The sequence below is a fragment of the Pseudophryne corroboree genome, chromosome 3 (genome assembly GCF_028390025.1).
Source record: "Pseudophryne corroboree isolate aPseCor3 chromosome 3, aPseCor3.hap2, whole genome shotgun sequence".
Lineage (NCBI taxonomy): Eukaryota > Metazoa > Chordata > Amphibia > Anura > Myobatrachidae > Pseudophryne > Pseudophryne corroboree.
The window spans coordinates 460,636,851-460,657,922 of NC_086446.1; the positions used below are offsets into that span (position 1 = coordinate 460,636,851).

The 21,072-nt window shown below is 45.6% G+C and overlaps 1 protein-coding gene across 1 annotated transcript in view; it reads left to right on the plus strand.

Moving 5' to 3' along the window:
• The window catches only part of GRIN2C (glutamate ionotropic receptor NMDA type subunit 2C), a 73,547-nt gene that overhangs the window by 701 nt on the left and 51,774 nt on the right, over positions 1-21,072 (plus strand). The window contains exon 2 of the mRNA XM_063960677.1: positions 955-1,370. Coding sequence (XP_063816747.1) covers positions 955-1,370 — 416 coding nt within the window. The remainder of the gene's footprint in view (positions 1-954; positions 1,371-21,072) is intronic.

Below are 21,072 nucleotides of genomic sequence, written 5' to 3' on the forward strand. Positions count from 1 at the left end.
GCGATTCTATACATGAGTTCCATGTGTAGTGTCATAGATTGTGCTGCCAGAGCAGGCCTGTATTCATTTTGGGTCACACAGAAAGGTCCAGTTTCTTGCTACTATGATTTTTCCTTCCAGTGGATGGCTACAGTCCCGTCAGTCACTGAGTTAGTTCTGGTTGTAGCAGAATATTTCAGATCAGGTATAGTTTGGTATATTTTGGCACTTCAGTGCAGATCAGAAGCTAACTTCTTTTAAAGGTGCAGCTGTCTTCCAGGCTCCTCAGGCAGATTTAGCTGTGGACCAGGTATCTGGTATGTGCAGTTCAGGTTTTGGCTTAGTTCTGCTCTGTTTGATATCTGGTTCTGGTTATGTGGTATGATCTCAGTATGACGTGTGCTGCTCAGTCAGGAGTCACAGGATCGGCTGCCACATCCACCCATGAATAATTCATAGGATAACTAAAAATACATCATAGTTGAATTGTGTGTCCCATTGTCCTCCCTCGTCCTGTTTTACGCCATGCTCCCTCCCTCATCACACAGGCTACTTACAACCTTCTCTAATGTTCAAACCTATCTCGAACATCTTCTCCCAGATGATGCTGTCACATCGTTTGTAATATTGCTATTTGCTCACTTTTTTATCATCATGACCAGGACACAACTTATTATACTCTCAAAAACTGCACAACCTATTTGTTATTCTATCTCATCGCGCATTCTTTCACGTATACTGTAGTATAATCATCTGCTCCAAAATGTTCTCCTTTTAGGTTTTAAAATCTTTAACACATACCTGGTCACACATGGCAATCATCTAGCAAACACTTGTCTTTTGCACGTTTTGTTTCACTATTGCTAATGCAAGGTTAATAATAACAACAACAGTATGTATGAGGAAATGTTATATTGTAGCAGGATGTTATGTGGCTGTCGGTGGAAATGTTTAATCATCTTGTTTCATCTGCAGGCTCCATTTCTGCCATGTCCCTGGCTCAGTCCCTGGGATGGCTTCTTCTTGGTGCAATGGGTTGTGGGGCCGTGGTAATGGAAACTCTGTTGCCCAGAGCTGGAGGACCTGTTGTGAATGTGGCTTTGGTATTTGGAGGGTCATATCCACAAACGGAACTGGTGGGACCCCTGATTCCAAAAGAATCCTTGGCTCTTCCTCTTGATATTAACACAGTTACTGTACTTGTTAATGACAGCAGCCCGGGACCACTCCTGCGTCAGTTGTGTTTGGCATTGAAAGGGGCACATGCAGTTGTGTTTCAGGACAATATTGGAACGGAGGCCGTGGCCCAAATTCTGGACTTCATCTCCTCACAGACACTTGTTCCAATCATCAGTATTAGTGGAGGCTCTGCGGTGGTCTTGAATCCAAAGGTAAGATTAGTTAATGGAAGAACATCCTGCAGTTGTTCGTTAAAGTGAATTTGTAGATATTATAAAAATGTATTTGACTAGCCAAGGGTCTGGGACTCAGGGTCGACAACAAAAAGGTCGACACACCTTAGGTCGACACCAAATGGTCGACACACCTTAGGTCGACATGGACAAAAGGTCGACAGGAACAAGGTCGACATGGAAAAAGGTCGACATGAGTTTTTTGTTTTTTTGGTGTCGTTTTCTTCGTAGAGTGACCGGGAACCCCAATTAGTGCACCGCGTCCCCTCGCATGGTGCCTTCGCTCCGCTCCGCTTCGCTCAGCACAGATTACCGTTCCAATCGTAGTCCACGTGGATCGTTAAGTATGAAAAGGTTCCAAAAAAGAAAAAAAACATAAAAAACTCATGTCGACCTTTTTCCATGTTGACCTTGTTCATGTCGACCTTTTGTCCATGTCGACCTTTTGTCCATGTCGACCTAAGGTGTGTCGACCAATTGGTGTCGACCTAAGGTGTGTCAACCTTTTTGTTGTCGACCTGGAGTCCGGATACCCTAGCCAAAGCCAGGTGCGGATTTAAGGGTGATGGTGCCACTAGGCACAACAGTAAGGACACGCCCCTCATTGCCTAATTTTATTATTTTCATTGATTGGTTATAAGGCCCTCGTTGCATGATAGCTGATTTAATAGAATAAAAAAGCCACTATTACTTTTTTGTGTGTGTGTATACTGTATTTACTAAGCAGAACAGCTTACCGGGCAGTATGTGCATGTCCTACCAATTTACACTCCATTCAAGATGGCATATGGTACAGTACAGTGGAAATATTTTGCAGTTGCTGGTACATTTCAGGCTGACAGTACCAACACAAGCATCCAAGTGCCACCCCCAAACAAATGGAGCCCATAGGCACGTGCCTCACGGGAAATTCACCACTGGCCAAAGCTTCAGTAAAAACTGCAATTTTCTCCAGAGAATGACACACAGCACGTATTCCTGGTTACTAAGGAGTTAACGCCAGAGTGATGCATCCTTAACGAATTTATAGATTGTTACCACCATTCCCATAGACCTTTGCCAATTGGTAAAAAGTTTGACTTTTTGCTGCAAAGTAACACAGTCTAACATGAATGAGGCTTCACTGGAATCCTTGACTGATCACATTGCTATGTGCATACACTGGTGATACTTGCACATGTGCATAACCTAACCAAAGAAGTGAATTATCGGCAACATGCCAATAAGAGTTTTTTCTGGAGCTTTCAGAGTAGCAAAGGGGTGGAAATATATATATCTGCAATATGCAGTGATACACACACTAATACTGACAGCTACCCACTAACAATGATAAATAGACACTATAGTGTATCATACTTATGTACTTGATTTGTGAACCGTGATACCTTCTTCTGTGCTACGAATAGTTTCAGACTCCTTAGCATTTTTTTGTTGAGATACAAATTAGTTTAGCCTAGAATTAATTGTGACATGACAAAGTATATAAACCTGATAGAAACCAAGCACACACATATATATATATATATATATATATATATATATACTACAAAGTTAGAATGCTTCCAAAAATAGAAGTGTTAATAATTTATTTTGATCAATTAACAAAATGCAATGTGAATGAACAGTAGAGAATTTTAAATCAAATCAATATTTGGTGTGATCACCGTTGGCCTTCAAATCAGCATCTATTCTTCTAGGTACACTTGCATACAGTTTTTGAAGAAACTCAGCAGGGAGGTTGTTCCAAACATCTTGGAGAATTAACCACATATCTTCTGTGGATGTAGGCTTGCTAAAATCTTTCTGTCTCTTCATGTAATCCTAGACCGACTCGATGATGTTGAGATCAGGGCTCTGTGGGGGCCATATCATCACTTCCAGGACTCCTTGTCCTTCTTTACGCTGAAGATAGTTCTTAATGACATTGGCTGTATGTTTGGGATTGTTGTTCTGCTGCAGAATAAATTTGGAGCGAATCAGACACCTCCCTGATGGTATTGCATGATGGATAAGTACCTAGAAGTACTAGAAGAATTGGTGCTAGCTATACTAGAGGATGGAACAAAGCCGGCCCTAGGCATAGGCAAACTAGGCAAATGCCTAGGGCATCTGGAATGCCTAGGGGCACAAGCAGCTTCTGCTGATTAAAAGGATATGCGGCATGCCTAGATTCTGTGTGTGACTGCGGCTGTATCTGCATACGAAATGCTACGTCACAGTGTATTACTGAAAATCACTGTAACGTAGCAAAAAAAGGCACCCAACATTAGCAGAGCTGCCAGCTGACGCACGCCAGGCATCTCCTGCTGCATGGCATGTTGAGGCAAGATGTACGAGGACACATCTGTATCCAAGCAGAAGCAGAGGTCACAGTGTTAGTGGCCATGTGAGTGCTGTGTGCAGGTGGGTTGGTTGTGCAGTAGTGTTCGGCATATGTGTAAGGAGCATTATGTGTGTCATGTGTATAAATGCATTAATAATGTGCTTATATGTGTAAGGGGCACTGTGTGTGTCATTATGTTTGTAAGTGCACTAATAATGTGCAGCATATGTGTAAGGGACATTATGTTTATAAGAACATTAATAATGTGTGTCATATGTGTAAGGGGCATTACTCTGTGGTATTCTGTGTATAAATGCATTACTAATGTGTGGCATTATGTTTATAAGGTGCTCTACTGTGTGGCGTAACATATAGAAAGGGCACTACTGTGTGGTCTAATGTGAATAAAAAGCAATATGGTGTGGTGTAATGTTAATAAGGGGCACTACTGTGAGGAGTAATGTGTATATAAGGGAAAGTGGTACTACTGTGTGATGTAACGTGAATAAGGGACACTATCGCATGAGATAATGTGAATAAAGTTGCACTAATGTGGGCCCCTTCCCAGCAAGAACACGCCCCTTTGTGGGCTGTACACTAAGGGGGTTGTTCCGAGTTGTTCGCTCGTTGACGATTTTCGCAACGGAGCGATTAAGGCAAAAATGCGCATGCGCATGGTTCGCAGTGCGCATACGGTTAGTATTTTAACACAAAACTTAGTAGATTTACTCACGTCCGAACGAAGAATTTTCATTGTTGAAGTGATCGGAGTGTGATTGACAGGAAGTGGGTGTTTCTGGGCGGAAACTGGACGTTTTCTGGGAGTGTGCGGAAAAACGCAGGCGTGTCAGGGAAAAACGCGGGAGTGTCTGGGAAAACGGGGGAGTGGCTGGCCGAACGCTGGGCGTGTGTGTGACGTCAAACCAGGAACGAAACTGACTGAACTGATCGCTATTTGTGAGTAAGTCTCGAGCTACTCAGAAACTGCTAAGAAATTTCTTTTCGCAATTCTGCTTTCTGCTAAGCTAAGATACACTCCCAGAGGGCGGCGGCTTAGCGTGTGCAATGCTGCTAAAAGCAGCTAGCGAGCGAACAACTCGGAATCACCCACCAAATGTGCACACTGTTCCTATTTAAAATATAGGGCGTAGGAGCTCCGAAATGAGGACTGCAATGGGTGAGGGGTGATGATGCTGGGAAAGCGGTGCAGGGTCTGAGGCAGAACTAGCAGCGGTGCTAGGGGGCACCAGCCAAAATCTTGCCTAGGGCATCATATTTGTTAGGGCCAGCTCTGGGGTGGAATACCTTTTGTAGGTCGTTCATTCTCTACCATGTTTAATATTTGTTAATGTTTGAATTTTGGATTTCTAGTCCTGAAGCTGTAAAGAGTATCATTTTTATCATCCTTATTTTTATGTCCCCCATGTAGTTGTATCTCTACTTTGCCCCCTTTATGTTTGACATATTGCACTATGGGGGTCATTCCGAGTTGTTAGCTCATTGCCGATTTTCGCTATGCTGCGATTTGTTGCTAATTGCGCATGCGCAAGCCACGCAGGGCACATACGCTTAGTTATTTAACGAAAAACTTAGCAGATTTGCTGTGGATTCTGCAGCACTTTTCAGTCGCTCTGCTGATCGGTGAATGATTGACAGGAAAGGGGCGTTTCTGGGTGGTTTCCGGAAGTGTGCTAAAAAAACGCAGGCGTGTCAGGGAAAAACGCGGGAGTGTCTGGAGAAACGGAGGAGTGGCTGGCCGAACGCAGGGTGTGTTTGTGACGTCAAACCAGGAACTAAACGGACTGAGCTGATCGCAATCTATGAGTAGGTCTGGAGCTACTCAGAAACTGCAAATAATTATTTAGTAGCAGTTCTGCTAATCTTTCGTTCGCTATTCTGCTAAGCTAAGATACATTTCCAGAGGGCGGCGGCCTAGCGTGTGCAATGCTGCTAAAATATGCTAGCGAGCGAACAACTCGGAATGAGGGCCTATGTTTGTTGTACATGTGTCTTTATTGAGTCAATAAAAATTATTGTTTAAGAACTGATGCTGTTTTGAAGCAAAGGGTAGTTAATGCCAAATATTTATTTGATTTAGATTTCTGTTCATTCACCTTGCATTTTGTTAATTGATTAAAATAAACTATTAGCACTACTATTTTTGAAAGCATTCTTTCTTTGCAGCATTTTTTACATGCCTGCCTATAACTTTTGCACAGTACTGTGTTATATATAAATCTTGGGGAGGGCACAGATAAATCCATCCATAACCACTCTCTGTGCCCTGCTGATCACTGCAAGGCAGTGGTTATAGATTGATCTGTCTGCTGGTGGCTGGTACAATAAAGTTTTTTTTTATTTTTTAAGAGATTTAATAAATCAGCACGTGTGATGTCATGACTGAAGATGGAGGGATGTAAGAGCTGGAGCGATAGAAGGGGGGTGGCTGGAGCTGGAGAGACACTGCGGTGCTGGAAAGACAGAAGACAGTTGGCTGGAGTGACAGAAGGAGCAGACTGGAGAGACACCAGGGGGGGGGGGGGGGGGTGCTGGAGAGACTAAATGGGGCTGGGGTGTCAGAAGGGGTGGGCTGGATAGACACTGGGGGGGGGGGGGGTTGTAGAGACTGAAGAGGGCTGGCTGCAGCTGGAGAGACACTGGGAAGCTTTAGAAACACTATGGGGCTGGAGTGACAGTAGTGGGTGGGGCTGGAGTCGAAGGGGTCTGTCTGCAGCTGTACAGGCAGAAGGGGTCGAGCTGGAGAGACACTGGGATCTGGAGTGACACTGCGGGGCAGGAGCTGCAGAAATTTGGGGGATTGAGGCTATGGGTGTCGTGGACACCCACGAGTGGGGATAGCCCATGCTAGCCGGGATTCCAGCTGTCCGCATTGTCAGTGGTCGGGATTCCTGGCCGCCGAGATCCTAACTGCCGGCAATTTAACCGCATCCCGTTTTAAATAACTCCTGACAGAAAGAAGACCTTGGGGTAAATTAAATTTAATAAAGTTTGCTGTCATTTTCTAAAAGGCAATAGAGAAATGATCCAGGGGCAAACGCAGCATCTTGTCAGCAGGGCTTCTGTGTGTATGTGTGAACATGTGTGAGTGTGTGTGTGTATGTATGTATGTATGTATGTATGTATATGTGTGTGTATATATATATATATATATATATATATATATATATATATATATATATAATATACAGTATAGCAGAAAAGTGAAGGCGGCTCTCAGCAGACGATTTCCAGATATTTAAAAGTCCTTTATTGATCCGAGAACTACTGGTCCTCGAAAGTACTCGGATCAATAAAGGACTTTTAAATATCTGGAAATCGTCTGCTGAGAGCCACCTTCACTTTTCTGCTGTTATGAGTACCTGCTGGGGCTCTAGGAAGGCACCGCAGCAAGTTATATCTGAGAAGTGACTGGAGTGCCGAGTTAATACATACACCACTATATTATATATATATATATATATATATATATACGCAAATGATGGTCGGCACTCCGTTTTAGTAATGGCGTGCCTAGGTGCCCTCCCTGGTGCATACTAGGGATGAGCGGGTTCGGTTCGTTGAGATCCGAACCCCCCCGAACTTCACCTATTTTACACGGGACCAAGGCAGCCTCGGATCTTCCCGCCTTGCTCGGTTAACCCGAACGCGGCTGAACGTCATCATCCCGCTATCGGATTCTTGCGAGATTCGTATTCTATATAAAAAGCCACGCGTCGCCGCCATTTTCACTCGTGCATTGGAGATTGAACGGAGAGGACGTGGCTGCGTTCTCTCCCTGAAAAGCTCTGTATCTGTGCTCAGTGTGCTGCAAATATCTGTGCTCAGTGTGCTGCAAATATCTGTGCTCAGTGTGCTGCAAATATCTACATTCTCTGCCTGAAAACGCTCCATATCTGTGCTCAGTGTGCTGAAAATATCTGTGCTCAGTGTGCTGCATTGTGGGGACCACCAGTATATAATTATAGTAGTACAGTACAGTAGGCCATTGCTGTATCTTGCAGCTTTGTGTCAAGTATACTATCTCTGTGCTGCATTATTGTGAGCAGTATATAGTAGGACAGTGCAGCATTTTGGTGACCAGCAGTATACATATAGTACATTACAGTAGGTCATTGCTGTATCTTGCAGCTCTGTGTCAAGTATACTATCCATATCTGTGCTGCAGTGTTGTTGTGAGCAGTATATAGTAAGACAGTGCAGCATTGTGGTGACCACCAGTATACGTATACAGTAGTACAGTACAGTAGGCCATTGCTGTATCTTGCAGCTCTGTATCACTTCAAGTATCCATATCTGTGCAGCATTGTTGTGAGCAGTATATAGTAGGACAGTGCAGCATTTTGGTGACCAGCAGTAGTAGTACAGACAGTACAGGAGGCCATTGCTATTGATATATTACTGGCATATAATTCCACACATTAAAAAATGGAGAACAAAAATGTGGAGGGTAAAATAGGGGAAGATCAAGAACCACTTCCACCTCGTGCTGAAGCTGCTGCCACTAGTCATGGCCGAGATGATGAAATGCCATCAACGTCGTCTGCCAAGGCCGATGCCCAATGTCATAGTAGAGAGCATGTAAAATCCAAAAAACAAAAGTTCAGTAAAATGACCCAAAAATCTAAATTAAAAGCGTCTGAGGAGAAGCATAGACTTGCCAATATGCCATTTATGACACGGAGTGGCAAGGAACGGCTAAAGCCCTCTCCTATGTTCCTCATGACCAGTGGTTCAGCTTCACATGACGATGGAAGCACTCATCCTCCCACTAGAAAAATGAAGAGACTTAAGCTGGCAAAAGCACAGCAAAGAACTTTGCGTTCTTCTAAATCACAAATCCCCAAGGAGAGTCCAATTGTGTCAGTTGCGATGCCTGACCTTCCCAACACTGGACGGGAAGAGGTGGCGCCTTCCACCTGTCACGATCCGGGTATCTGGACCCCATTTCTTACCCATCAGATGCCTCCTAAGGCTGGCTCAGCGCTCCAGGACCGGATCCCATCTGTTATCCTGATGTGTACATTCCTGTATCCTCTCCTGTCACTCTGGGACGCTGTCACAGTAAACGCCATATTACACCTGGCATGGCGTCTCCCGCGGCCTCTGCCGCCGTCCCTGAACTTCTGCATGCAGAGTGTCTGAGTGGCGATTACGTCAGCCGCGGCCTCCGCTGTGTCCGCGTGGTTGGATGTGCATCTGTCAGCCTGGCGCCTCCTGTCTCCGGTGGCCGGCGCCGCCATTACTGTTTTCATTACCACATGGATTACAAACCAAACTTCCCTCCAAGTGTCTGCATGGGCGCAGCCATCTTGGATTCTGTCAGCTGATCATTTCCACCAATCTGTTCTCAGTATTGATAATCTGCATAATTGCCTAGCCAATCCCTTCCTTGCTGCAGGTATAAATACACTGTGCCTGAGCAAGGAAGGCGTCAGTGCTTTGGTTGTCAAACCTAGTTCCTGTTTGTCTCTCTCCTGTGATTGTCTTCCAGGTTCCAGCTCCTGTCTCAAGACTTCCACCATAGAGACCCGCACCAGCATTCCACCTGCGGTGTAGCCTGACTTTCCAATCCATTGTGGATTCATCTGTTTCCAGCTACAACATTACCTGCTTCCAGCTCAGCTTCCAGCAGAGTACAGCTTCCCTTAAAGGGCCGGTGTCCTTTCTACACTTTACCACTCTCCACCGGTATTATTATTTCTCCGCTCTCAAGTTCTACATTTCAGTTCATATTTCATCGCTCCCAAGTTCATTTATTATTTAACTGGTTCCAGCCAGTATCCACTCCGTGCTAACAACAGTCTGGTTCCAGCCAGTATCCACAGCAGCTGTTTTATCTTCAGCAACCCAGCTTTTCCTGGAACACCAGCTGGCACAATCCTGGGTTATCTCCATTGCTACAGTCGGGCCTGGTAAGGACTTTCCATCTAGAAGATCATAAGAACTATCTCACACTACCAGTGCCCTGTGGCTCCTGCCATCCTGTAGTACCCAGGAACTGTATTTATTCTTTGCTGACTTTTACGTTTTCTTTTACTGCTGCTGTGTTGCGGAGTTGTCATAATAAACATCATTGACTTTTATCCAAGTTGTCGTGGTCACGCCTTCGGGCAGTTATTATTCATGTTACTTACATGTCCAGGGGTCTGATACAACCTCCCAGGTTCCGGTACATCTCAGCCCCTACAACTGAGGCTGCCTCCCGTCAGCTCAGGCCCTCAGTTGTGACAGTAAGCACTGACCTAATGAATCCAGCCGGAGACCAGGATCAAGCGGCCAGGCCGATGCAAGAACTGGCAGCCCGACTAGAACATCAGGAGGCTGCACAGGGCCACATCATCCGCTGTCTCCAGGATCTCTCTACTCGGCTGGATGGGATTCAGACAACTCTCCGTGGATCAGGCGCGTCTGGTGCGTCAACCACAGTGACTCCAGCTATAACCCCACCCACCTTACCCATTTCTGCTCCACGTCTTCATCTTCCAACGCCAGCAAAATTTGACGGATCTCCAAGATTCTGCAGGGGATTTCTCAACCAGTGTGAGATTCAGTTTGAGCTACAACCTGGCAATTTTCCCAGTGACCGTACAAAAATTGCCTACATTATTTCTCTTCTCAGTGGCTCAGCCCTTGATTGGGCATCACCGTTATGGGAGAGGTCCGACACCCTGCTATCTTCCTACACTGCCTTCGTGTCAACATTCAGGCGCATCTTCGACGAGCCAGGCCGGGTAACCTCACCTTCATCCGAGATTCTCCGTTTACGCCAGGGGTCACGTACTGTAGGACAATATCTGATACAGTTCCAGATCCTGGCATCCGAACTGGCATGGAACGACGAGGCCCTGTATGCTGCATTCTGGCATGGCTTATCTGAGCGTATTAAAGATGAGTTAGCTACCAGAGACTTGCCTTCTAAGTTAGATGAGCTAATCTCACTCTGCACGAAAGTTGATTTACGTTTCAGAGAGAGAGAGCAACTGAGCGTGGAAGATCATCTGCTCCAAAATCTTCTGCTCCTCCTCCTCGTCAACTGTCACCATCTAAAGATGAGCCCATGCAACTTGGCCGTTCCCGTTTAACTCCTGCTGAGCGCCGAAGACGTCTCTCCGAGTTTCTCTGTCTCTATTGTGCAGCTCCGTCTCACACCATTAATGCCTGTCCCAAACGTCCGGGAAACTCCAAATCCTAGCTCGCCAAGGAGAGGGCCGGCTAGGAGTAATGATCTCCTCTCCATCTCCTCAAGATTGTAATCTCCCAGTCTCGCTTCAAGTTGCTCAACGTTATCGGAACGTCATTGCCCTCCTTGATTCCGGAGCAGCTGGGAACTTTATTACCGAAGCCTATGTTAAACGGTGGTCCCTACCCACCGAGAGACTTCCTTCGTCCATTTCTTTAACTGCCGTGGATGGCAGCAAAATTTTTGATGCAGTTATTTCTTTAAGGACTCTACCAGTTCGTCTGAGAGTGGGAGTTCTTCATTCCGAACTTATTTCTTTTTTAGTGATTCCAAGAGCCACACATCCTGTGGTCCTGGGCCTTCCATGGCTCCGTCTTCACAATCCTACAATTGATTGGACGACTACGCAAATCCTGGCATGGGGTTCCTCCTGTGCTGAGACATGTTTGTTTAAAGTATTGCCTGTCTGTTCTTCCTCCCCCAGGTCGTCTGATGTTCCACCTCCTCCATATCAAGATTTCACGGATGTGTTCAGTAAAGCTTCTGCTGATATCCTTCCTCCTCATAGAGAATGGGACTGTCCGATTGATCTCGTTCCAGGGAAGGTTCCACCTCGAGGCCGAACTTATCCGTTGTCTCTGCCTGAGACGCATTCTATGGAGGAATATATTAAAGAGAACCTAGCAAAGGGGTTCATTCGACCTTCTTCTTCTCCAGCCGGCGCAGGCTTCTTTTTTGTAAAAAAGAAAGATGGTGGTCTGCGGCCGTGCATCGACTACAGAGGTTTGAACGACATTACCATCAAGAACCGTTATCCTTTACCCCTGATTACTGAGCTCTTTGACAGAGTTAGCGGAGCTACCATCTTTACAAAGCTGGACTTGCGAGGTGCATACAATCTCATCCGGATCCGTGAGGGTGACGAGTGGAAGACCGCCTTTAACACCCGTGACGGACATTATGAGTACCTCGTCATGCCCTTCGGATTGAGCAATGCTCCAGCTGTCTTCCAGCATTTTGTCAATGAGATCTTCAGAGACATTCTATACCGTCATGTCGTGGTCTATCTAGATGATATCCTCATTTTTGCCAACGATTTAGAGGAACATCGTTTTTGGGTTAAAGAGGTTCTGTCCCGTCTCCGTGTCAATCATCTCTATTGCAAATTAGAAAAATGCGTCTTTGAAGTCAAGTCCATTCCGTTTCTAGGGTACATTGTGTCCGGTTCCGGACTAGAGATGGATCCTGAGAAACTACAAGCAATCCAAAATTGGCCGGTACCCTTAACCCTCAAAGGGGTCCAGAGGTTCTTAGGGTTCGCCAACTATTACCGAAAGTTTATACGAGACTTTTCCACCATTGTGGCGCCTATTACTGCTTTCACTAAGAAGGGTGCTAACCCGTCCAAGTGGTCTGAAGAAGCCATGCAAGCATTTCATCTTTTAAAACAAAGGTTCATCTCTGCGCCTGTTCTGAAACAGCCTGACATCGACTCTCCTTTCATCTTAGAGGTGGATGCCTCCTCCGTTGGAGTAGGAGCGGTGTTATCTCAGAGGGCTAAAGATGGGCATTTACACCCTTGCAGTTTCTTCTCCCGGAAGTTCTCCCCAGCTGAGCGCAACTATGCCATTGGCGACCAGGAGTTGCTAGCCATCAAGCTCGCTCTAGAAGAGTGGAGGTATCTGTTGGAGGGAGCTTCTCATTCAATCACCATACTTACAGACCACAAGAACCTTTTATACCTGAAGGGCGCACAATGTCTCAACCCTCGTCAGGCCAGATGGGCACTTTTCTTTTCCAGGTTCGACTTTAAACTCCAGTTCTGTCCGGGCTCTCAGAATCGCAAGGCCGATGCCCTTTCCCGCTCATGGGAGCAAGAAAATGAGTCAGAGTCTTCAGACAAGCATCCTATTATAAATCCGTTGGCATTCTCCACGGTAGGGATGGACTCTACGCCCCCATCAGGGAAAAGTTTTGTGAAGCCGATGCTAAGGAAGAAGCTCATGCATTGGGCCCATGCTTCCCGTTTTGCCGGACATACAGGTATCCAAAAAACCCTGGAGTTTATCTCTAGGTCCTATTGGTGGCCAACTCTGAAAAAGGACGTCTTGGAGTTTATTGCATCTTGCCCAAAGTGTGCCCAACATAAAGTATCCCGCCAGTCGCCTGCGGGGCAACTGGTTCCACTATCCGTTCCCCGTCGACCATGGACCCACTTGTCGATGGATTTCATTACAGACTTACCCATGTGCAACAAGTTCAATACCATCTGGGTGGTAGTTGACCGGTTCACCAAGATGGCACACTTCATTCCTCTCACCGGTCTTCCGTCAGCTTCCAAGTTGGCTCAAGTATTCATACAAGAGATCTTCCGACTCCACGGTCTTCCTGAAGAAATTATCTCAGATCGAGGAGTTCAATTCACAGCCAAATTCTGGCGAAGTTTATGTCAAGTCCTCCAAGTCAAGCTAAAGTTTTCCACGGCTTACCATCCTCAGACCAATGGTCAAACCGAGAGGGTGAATCAGGACTTGGAGGCCTTCCTCCGCATCTATGTGTCCTCCTCTCAAGATGACTGGGTTCAATTACTTCCCTGGGCCGAGTTCTGTCATAACAACCAGTATCATTCTTCATCTGCTTCAACACCATTCTTCACTAACTTTGGATTCCACCCTAAAGTCCCTGAGTTCCAACCGCTTCCAGCAACTTCTGTTCCCGCAGTGGATATCACCTTGCATCAGTTTGCCAATATCTGGAAGAGCGTACGATCAGCTCTGCTCAAGGCATCGTTCAGGTACAAGAAGTTTGCGGATAAGAAGCGTCGAGCAGTTCCTGCTCTCAAGGTGGGTGATCGGGTATGGTTATCCACAAAGAATTTGAGGTTAAGAGTTCCCAGTATGAAGTTTGCACCTCGCTATATCGGTCCTTTCAAGATTGAACAAGTCATCAATCCTGTTGCTTACAGACTCCAGTTGCCTCCCTTCTTAAAAATACCCAGGACATTCCATGTTTCCCTGTTGAAACCGCTGATCTTGAATCGGTTTCATTCCTCACTTCCTCCAACTCCGAAAGTCCAAACTCAACGAGGCGTTGAGTATGAAGTGGCCAAGATCCTGGACTCACGTCACCGTTACGGTCAACTACAATATCTTATTGACTGGAAGGGTTATGGTCCTGAGGAACGTTCATGGACCAATGCTTCTGATGTCCATGCTCCTGCCTTGGTCCGGAGATTCCATTCCAAGTTTCCTCAAAAGCCAAAGAAGTGTCCTGGGGCCACTCCTAAAGGGGGGGGTGCTGTCACGATCCGGGTATCTGGACGCCATTTCTTACCCATCAGATGCCTCCTAAGGCTGGCTCAGCGCTCCAGGACCGGATCCCATCTGTTATCCTGATGTGTACATTCCTGTATCCTCTCCTGTCACTCTGGGACGCTGTCACAGTAAACGCCATATTACACCTGGCATGGCGTCTCCCGCGGCCTCCGCCGCCGTCCCTGAACTTCTGCATGCAGAGTGTCTGAGTGGCGATTACGTCAGCCGCGGCCTCCGCTGTGTCCGCGTGGTTGGATGTGCATCTGTCAGCCTGGCGCCTCCTGTCTCCGGTGGCCGGCGCCGCCATTACTGTTTTCATTACCACATGGAGGGAAGTTTGGTTTGTAATCCAAGTGTCTGCATGGGCGCAGCCATCTTGGATTCTGTCAGCTGATCATTTCCACCAATCTGTTCTCAGTATTGATAATCTGCATAATTGCCTAGCCAATCCCTTCCTTGCTGCAGGTATAAATACACTGTGCCTGAGCAAGGAAGGCGTCAGTGCTTTGGTTGTCAAACCTAGTTCCTGTTTGTCTCTCTCCTGTGATTGTCTTCCAGGTTCCAGCTCCTGTCTCAAGACTTCCACCATAGAGACCCGCACCAGCATTCCACCTGCGGTGTAGCCTGACTTTCCAATCCATTGTGGATTCATCTGTTTCCAGCTACAACATTACCTGCTTCCAGCTCAGCTTCCAGCAGAGTACAGCTTCCCTTAAAGGGCCGGTGTCCTTTCTACACTTTACCACTCTCCACCGGTATTATTATTTCTCCGCTCTCAAGTTCTACATTTCAGTTCATATTTCATCGCTCCCAAGTTCATTTATTATTTAACTGGTTCCAGCCAGTATCCACTCCGTGCTAACAACAGTCTGGTTCCAGCCAGTATCCACAGCAGCTGTTTTATCTTCAGCAACCCAGCTTTTCCTGGAACACCAGCTGGCACAATCCTGGGTTATCTCCATTGCTACAGTCGGGCCTGGTAAGGACTTTCCATCTAGAAGATCATAAGAACTATCTCACACTACCAGTGCCCTGTGGCTCCTGCCATCCTGTAGTACCCAGGAACTGTATTTATTCTTTGCTGACTTTTACGTTTTCTTTTACTGCTGCTGTGTTGCGGAGTTGTCATAATAAACATCATTGACTTTTATCCAAGTTGTCGTGGTCACGCCTTCGGGCAGTTATTATTCATGTTACTTACATGTCCAGGGGTCTGATACAACCTCCCAGGTTCCGGTACATCTCAGCCCCTACAACTGAGGCTGCCTCCCGTCAGCTCAGGCCCTCAGTTGTGACACCACCATTTGAACGCCCCCTGCAAGTGCTGGAAGGAGCACCCGCAGTCCAGTTCCTGATAGTCAAATTGAAGATATCACAGTTTAAGTACACCAGGATGAGGATATGGGTGTTGCTGGCGCTGAGGAGATAATTGACAAGGAGGATTCTGATGGTGAGGTGGTTTGTTTAAGTCAGGCACCCGGGGAGACACCTGTTGTCCGTGGGATGAATATGGCCATTGACATGCCTGATCAAATTACAAAAAAAAATCACCGGAATTATTTTAACAGAAATGCAGGCAACAGGTGTCAAGCCGTGTGTTGCCTTTGTCAAGCTGTAATAAGTAGGGGTAAGGACGTTAACCACCTAGGAACATCCTCCCTTATACGTCACCTGGTGCGCATTCATCAGAAGTCATTGACAAGTTCAAAAACTTTGGGTGACAGCGGAAGCAGTCCACTGACAACTAAATCCCTTCCTCTTGTACCCAAGCTCCTGCAAACCACACCACCAACTCCCTCAGTGTCAATTTCCTCCTTAGACAGGAAAGCCAATAGTCCTGCAGGCCATGTCACTGGCAAGTCTGACGAGTCCTCTCCTGCCTGGGATTCCTCCGATGGATCCTTGAGTGTAACGCCTACTGCTCCTGGCTCTGCTGTTGTTGCTGCTGGGAGTCGATAATCATCCCAGAGGGGAAGTCGGAAGACCACTTGTACTACTTCCAGTAAGCAATTGACTGTCCAACAGTCCTTTGCGAGGAAGATGAAATATCACAGCAGTCATCCTGTTGCAAAGCGGATAACTCAGGCCTTGGCAGCTGTGTTGGTGTTAGACGTGCGTCTGGTATCCGCCGTTAGTTCACAGGCAATTAAAGAATTTCTTGAGGTAGTGTGTCCCCTGTACCAAATACCATCTAGGTTCCACTTCTCTAGGCAGGCGATACCAAGAATGTACACAGACGTCAGAAAAAGACTCACCAGTGAAAGCTCTGGATAAAGAAGGCCAGGCTTTCAGTTATCTGAAGGAAAAGTTAAGCGACGCAAAAGCTAAAAGGCATATTGTAGAGCCAGTTTGTGTAAGGAGAGATTGATTGTTTTTTTTTTGGTGGGGGCCCAAACCAACCAGTCATTTCAGCCACAGTCGTGTGGCAGACCCTGTCGCTGAATGATGGGTTTGTTAAAGTGTGCATGTCCTGTTTATACAACATAAGGGTGGGTGGGAGGGCCCAAGGACAATTCCATCTTGCACCTCTTTTTTTTTTTTATTTATCTTTGCATCATGTGATGTTTGGGGCTATTTTTTTTTAAGCGCCATCCTGTCTGCCACTGCAGTGCCACTCCTAGATGGGCCAGGTGTTTGTGCCGCCCACTTGGGTCGCTTAGCTTAGTCATCCAGCGACCTCGGGGCAAATTTTAGGACTAAAAATAATATTGTGAGGTGTTCAGAGGTGAGGTGTTCAGAATAGACTGGAAATGAGTGGAAATTATGGTTATTGAGGTTAATAATACTATGGGATCAAAATTACCCCCCAAATTCTATGATTTAAGCTGTTTTTGAGGGTTTAAAAAAAAAAAAAACACTCTAATCCAAAACACACCCGAATCCGACAAAACATTTTCAGGGAGGTTTTGCCAAAACACGTCCGAATCCAAAACACGGCCGCAGAACCGAATCCAAAACCAAAACACAAAACCCGAAAATTTTCCGGTGCACATCTCTAGTGCATACAATATTCAGGAAATATATATATATGTCCCAAATGACCAGCACTCCAGTTTGTTAATCCATTATAGGCCTTGTTAATCCATTTACCTACAATCGTATGAAGATAAAGAGAGAAAGTTTGCAGCACTCACAGGGCTTAGTGTAAGTTCAAAACTCCAGTATTATCCTGGTAACACGGGAATCCTAGCAGGGTATTACACGGGAAAGACCTGTGTGCAGTGTTAATGGCGCTGATACGGAAAGTAACCCAGTGAAAAGGGGTCTGTCCCGGTTTGGAACTGTGTTCCAAAGCTAAGGTCGGACCCGGGACCAGGGCCAGATTAAGCCTTGGGGGTGCTCGGGGCACTTATGACAGGGGGACCCCGGTGGAAGGTGGGGGATGTATATTAGATCGTGCATACCTCCCAACATGTCCCATTTCAGGAGCGAAAAATGCTCTCTACCTGGACTTCCCTCTTAATATATGATTGGCGTCACCTGTGTTGAACTATTTAATTGATAAGAAAGGTACTTCAATACAGGTGATTGCAATCATAAATTAAGAAGGAAGTCCAGGTAGAAAGCAGTTTGTCCCTCCTGGAATGGGTTATGGTGGGAGGTATAGATTGTGTATATGAAATTTAAATCAATGGTGTGTATTAGTTTTAAACTGTAATTGAGAGACAACTATTTTATAAAAAATGTTTGTAATGGAACAAAGACAACTTAAACAAACTTAAAATACACACAGAAAAATAATTTATTTTTTTATTTTTTCTTGTCACATGCAAGAATAGCATCAGCCTCTGTACTACTTACAGACTGGGACAGGACTCAGGAGGATTCTCTGTCTGTGTCTCTCTCTAGACCCAAAAGGTTTAGTTGCATAAACGTTTACACAGGACTCAGACACCCAGGTAGGAAGGAGGAGAAGCTGAGATCCATGTATCACTAGTCACTTACAGCTCTTGTGTCTCTGCCTCACTTGTGTCTCTGCCTCCACTGCATACTGTCCTGCTTGCATTCTGGCTCTCGCATTAAGAGGGAAAGCTAGTGATATCACTGTGCTTTGGCCGGGGGCCCAGGACACAGGTGGGCCCGGGGTACAGTATGCCCTGTATCCCCACCTTAATCTGGCTATGCCCGGGACTTTGGTGGAAAAGAGGTATTGTTTGACACTTTTAATACTACTTAATATTGTCATCTTCTGTATAATAAGCCTACATGGCACAGTAAAATTAGCGGGTATGATAATAGGGTATCCGAATGGTAGGTCGACGGTAAATAGGTCGACCACTATTGGTCGACATGGACAAGGTCAACACAGTAAAAAGGTAGACACGGGACAGGTTGACACAACTGTTTTTACAATTATTTTTTTCTTTTTAACTTTTTCATACTTCGCCACCCATGTGGACTATGATTGGGAATAGTACCCTGTGCTGAGTGCAGCGGTAGAGAAGCAAGGCACCTTGCCGGCAGCATGGCGACCGAAGTGAGCCATGCAAGAGGACGCGGTGCACTAATTGGACATCTTGGTCATGTTATGGAAAAAAATTACACCAAAAACATTTTAAAATTCTCATGTCGACCTTTTCATGTGTCCTCCTTTTCACTATGTCGACATTTCCCCCATATTGACCATGTCGACCAATAGTGGTTGACCTATTGACTGTCGATCTTATCTAAGTCGACCCTTTGATTCATAACGGATAATAGTCATCTGTGAAGTGGTGTACAATGTGGATTGTTTGTGTGACTAAAGGGTCTGTGAGCATTCCATAAAACAGAAGCACCAATTCATTAAAATATATCTTCCCGATAAACACAATCTTGTTTTCCATTCATGCGTATCACTGCAGTCATTCTACTTTCTCCATGAACATGCTGACTGGCCCATGTTGGTTTAGCTACCTCTGTTGTAAAAATGTGAAATGCATTCTCTTTCCACTTGAGTGCAATAAACCATGTGCGTGTCCATATACACGTGCAAAAGTGCAGATAGATGGGCGCATTATCTCATAGTAAAATAGAACATATTTTCCTGTTTATAAATAATGTTACAAGCAACATCAGTATTTGCGCTCTGAAAACAGATCCCTCATTTGGCTTTCTGCGCTGAATAGAAAATGACACGTCTCTTTAATACACCCTACAAAGAATAAACAATAATAAAAAATTAAAAAATTGATTGGCTTGAGACTCCTCAAAACATCTACAAATGTGATTGGCTCATCTCTGCTGAGGTCCTACAGTATAATGGATTTTCTGCCTTCGGCCGTGAAAGGTCTTGTACCTGAGCTTGAATGTTGCTTGTGATGATGAATTTCATTTCATTTTCAATTTGTTTTTAATTAGCGAGTTTGTTTCTGTATATGATAGAGAGCAGGAGCTTTGAAGAAATCAAAGGAAGCAAGTAGTCTCACAGCGGACGCTACATCCGCTTCTATCCTGAACCACTTTGTTTGTGTTCTCTCCATGCGGTAGTATATGCAAATGATGTGGATCTTGAGGCAATGGCTATATAATTATCTAATTGACTTTTGCTAATTACCTCGTTATATTGCTGTGCTTTTTATTATATGGCATATTTGAAGTATGTTTCCTTTTCTATGGCTTTTAAAATAAATTTCTAGAACAAAGAAGGTGATTTGGAATTTTGACATGTACTGGGGGAAACAAGGAATCAAATGACTCAATGTGCCAGAGTCGGAACGCAGCCGCATCTGTGTTTGTGCCTTTTGCCGCTGCGGCATCAGTGACTTTATGCTAATGCTGCTACAGAAGCCCTTCCGTGGTGTATGCAAGGACTGAGAGCAGGGCCGGTTCCGGGGCTTCTGGCGCCCCGGGCGGCATTAGGGGGCATGGCTTCGTACAGGGGGCGTGGTCATTTACGCCCCCTGTACAGACTAAAATGATGTGTGGTGCGCGATGACGTCATCGCGCACCGCACAGTAAAGGACCTCTCCACGAAGGGAAACTAGACGTGTACGCGTCTAATTTCCCTTCCCGGGGGCAGCGGCCAGCGGCAGCAGGGGGGCAGCAGGGGGCACACAGCAGCAGCGGATCTTGCCCTGGTGCGGCGCCCTCCGGATGGCGCCCTCCGGAAGGCGGCGCCTCGGGCAAAAGTCCTGCTTGCCCGTGGCAAGATCCGCTACTGACTGAGAGGCCCACTTTGAGCATCTTCAGAAGCTGAAATACCTCTTGGTGCATCTTTAAAAGACCCACCATCGAAAACTTGTCCTATGGCAGGTGCAGGTTATGCATCGGAAAATATGTCTTCCTGTGTCAACATTTCTGCATCTCCGCACGCAACCATTATCAGCGACACACCCGTGACACTTCCAAAACACGCCTATAAGATTAACAGTCTGTCTCCCATGCAGCCTAATTATTGAGGGTACCGCATTTAGGACATAAAGCCCACCTTCATTGTCGGACCCCTTTAAACACAGCGCTCAAACAGATAAGGAGAAAGGTGCCTTATAATAACACATTTATTGAAAGGTAGTGTGCAAACAGTACAAGCCTCCTAGGTAACATAGCACAATCATGAAAGGGCTGTTAACAACATCTCATAAATACAGGTTGAGTATCCCATATCCAAATATTCCGAAATACGGAATATTCCGAAATACGGACTTTTTTGAGTAAGACTGAGATAGTGAAACCTTTGTTTTTTGATGGCTCAATGTACACAAACTTTGTTTAATACGCAAAGTTATTAAAAATATTGTATTAAATGACCTTCAGGCTGTGTGCATAAGGTGTATATGAAACATAAATGAATTGTGTGAATGTACACACACTTTGTTTAATTCACAAAGTTATAAAAAATATTGGCTAAAATTACATTCAGGC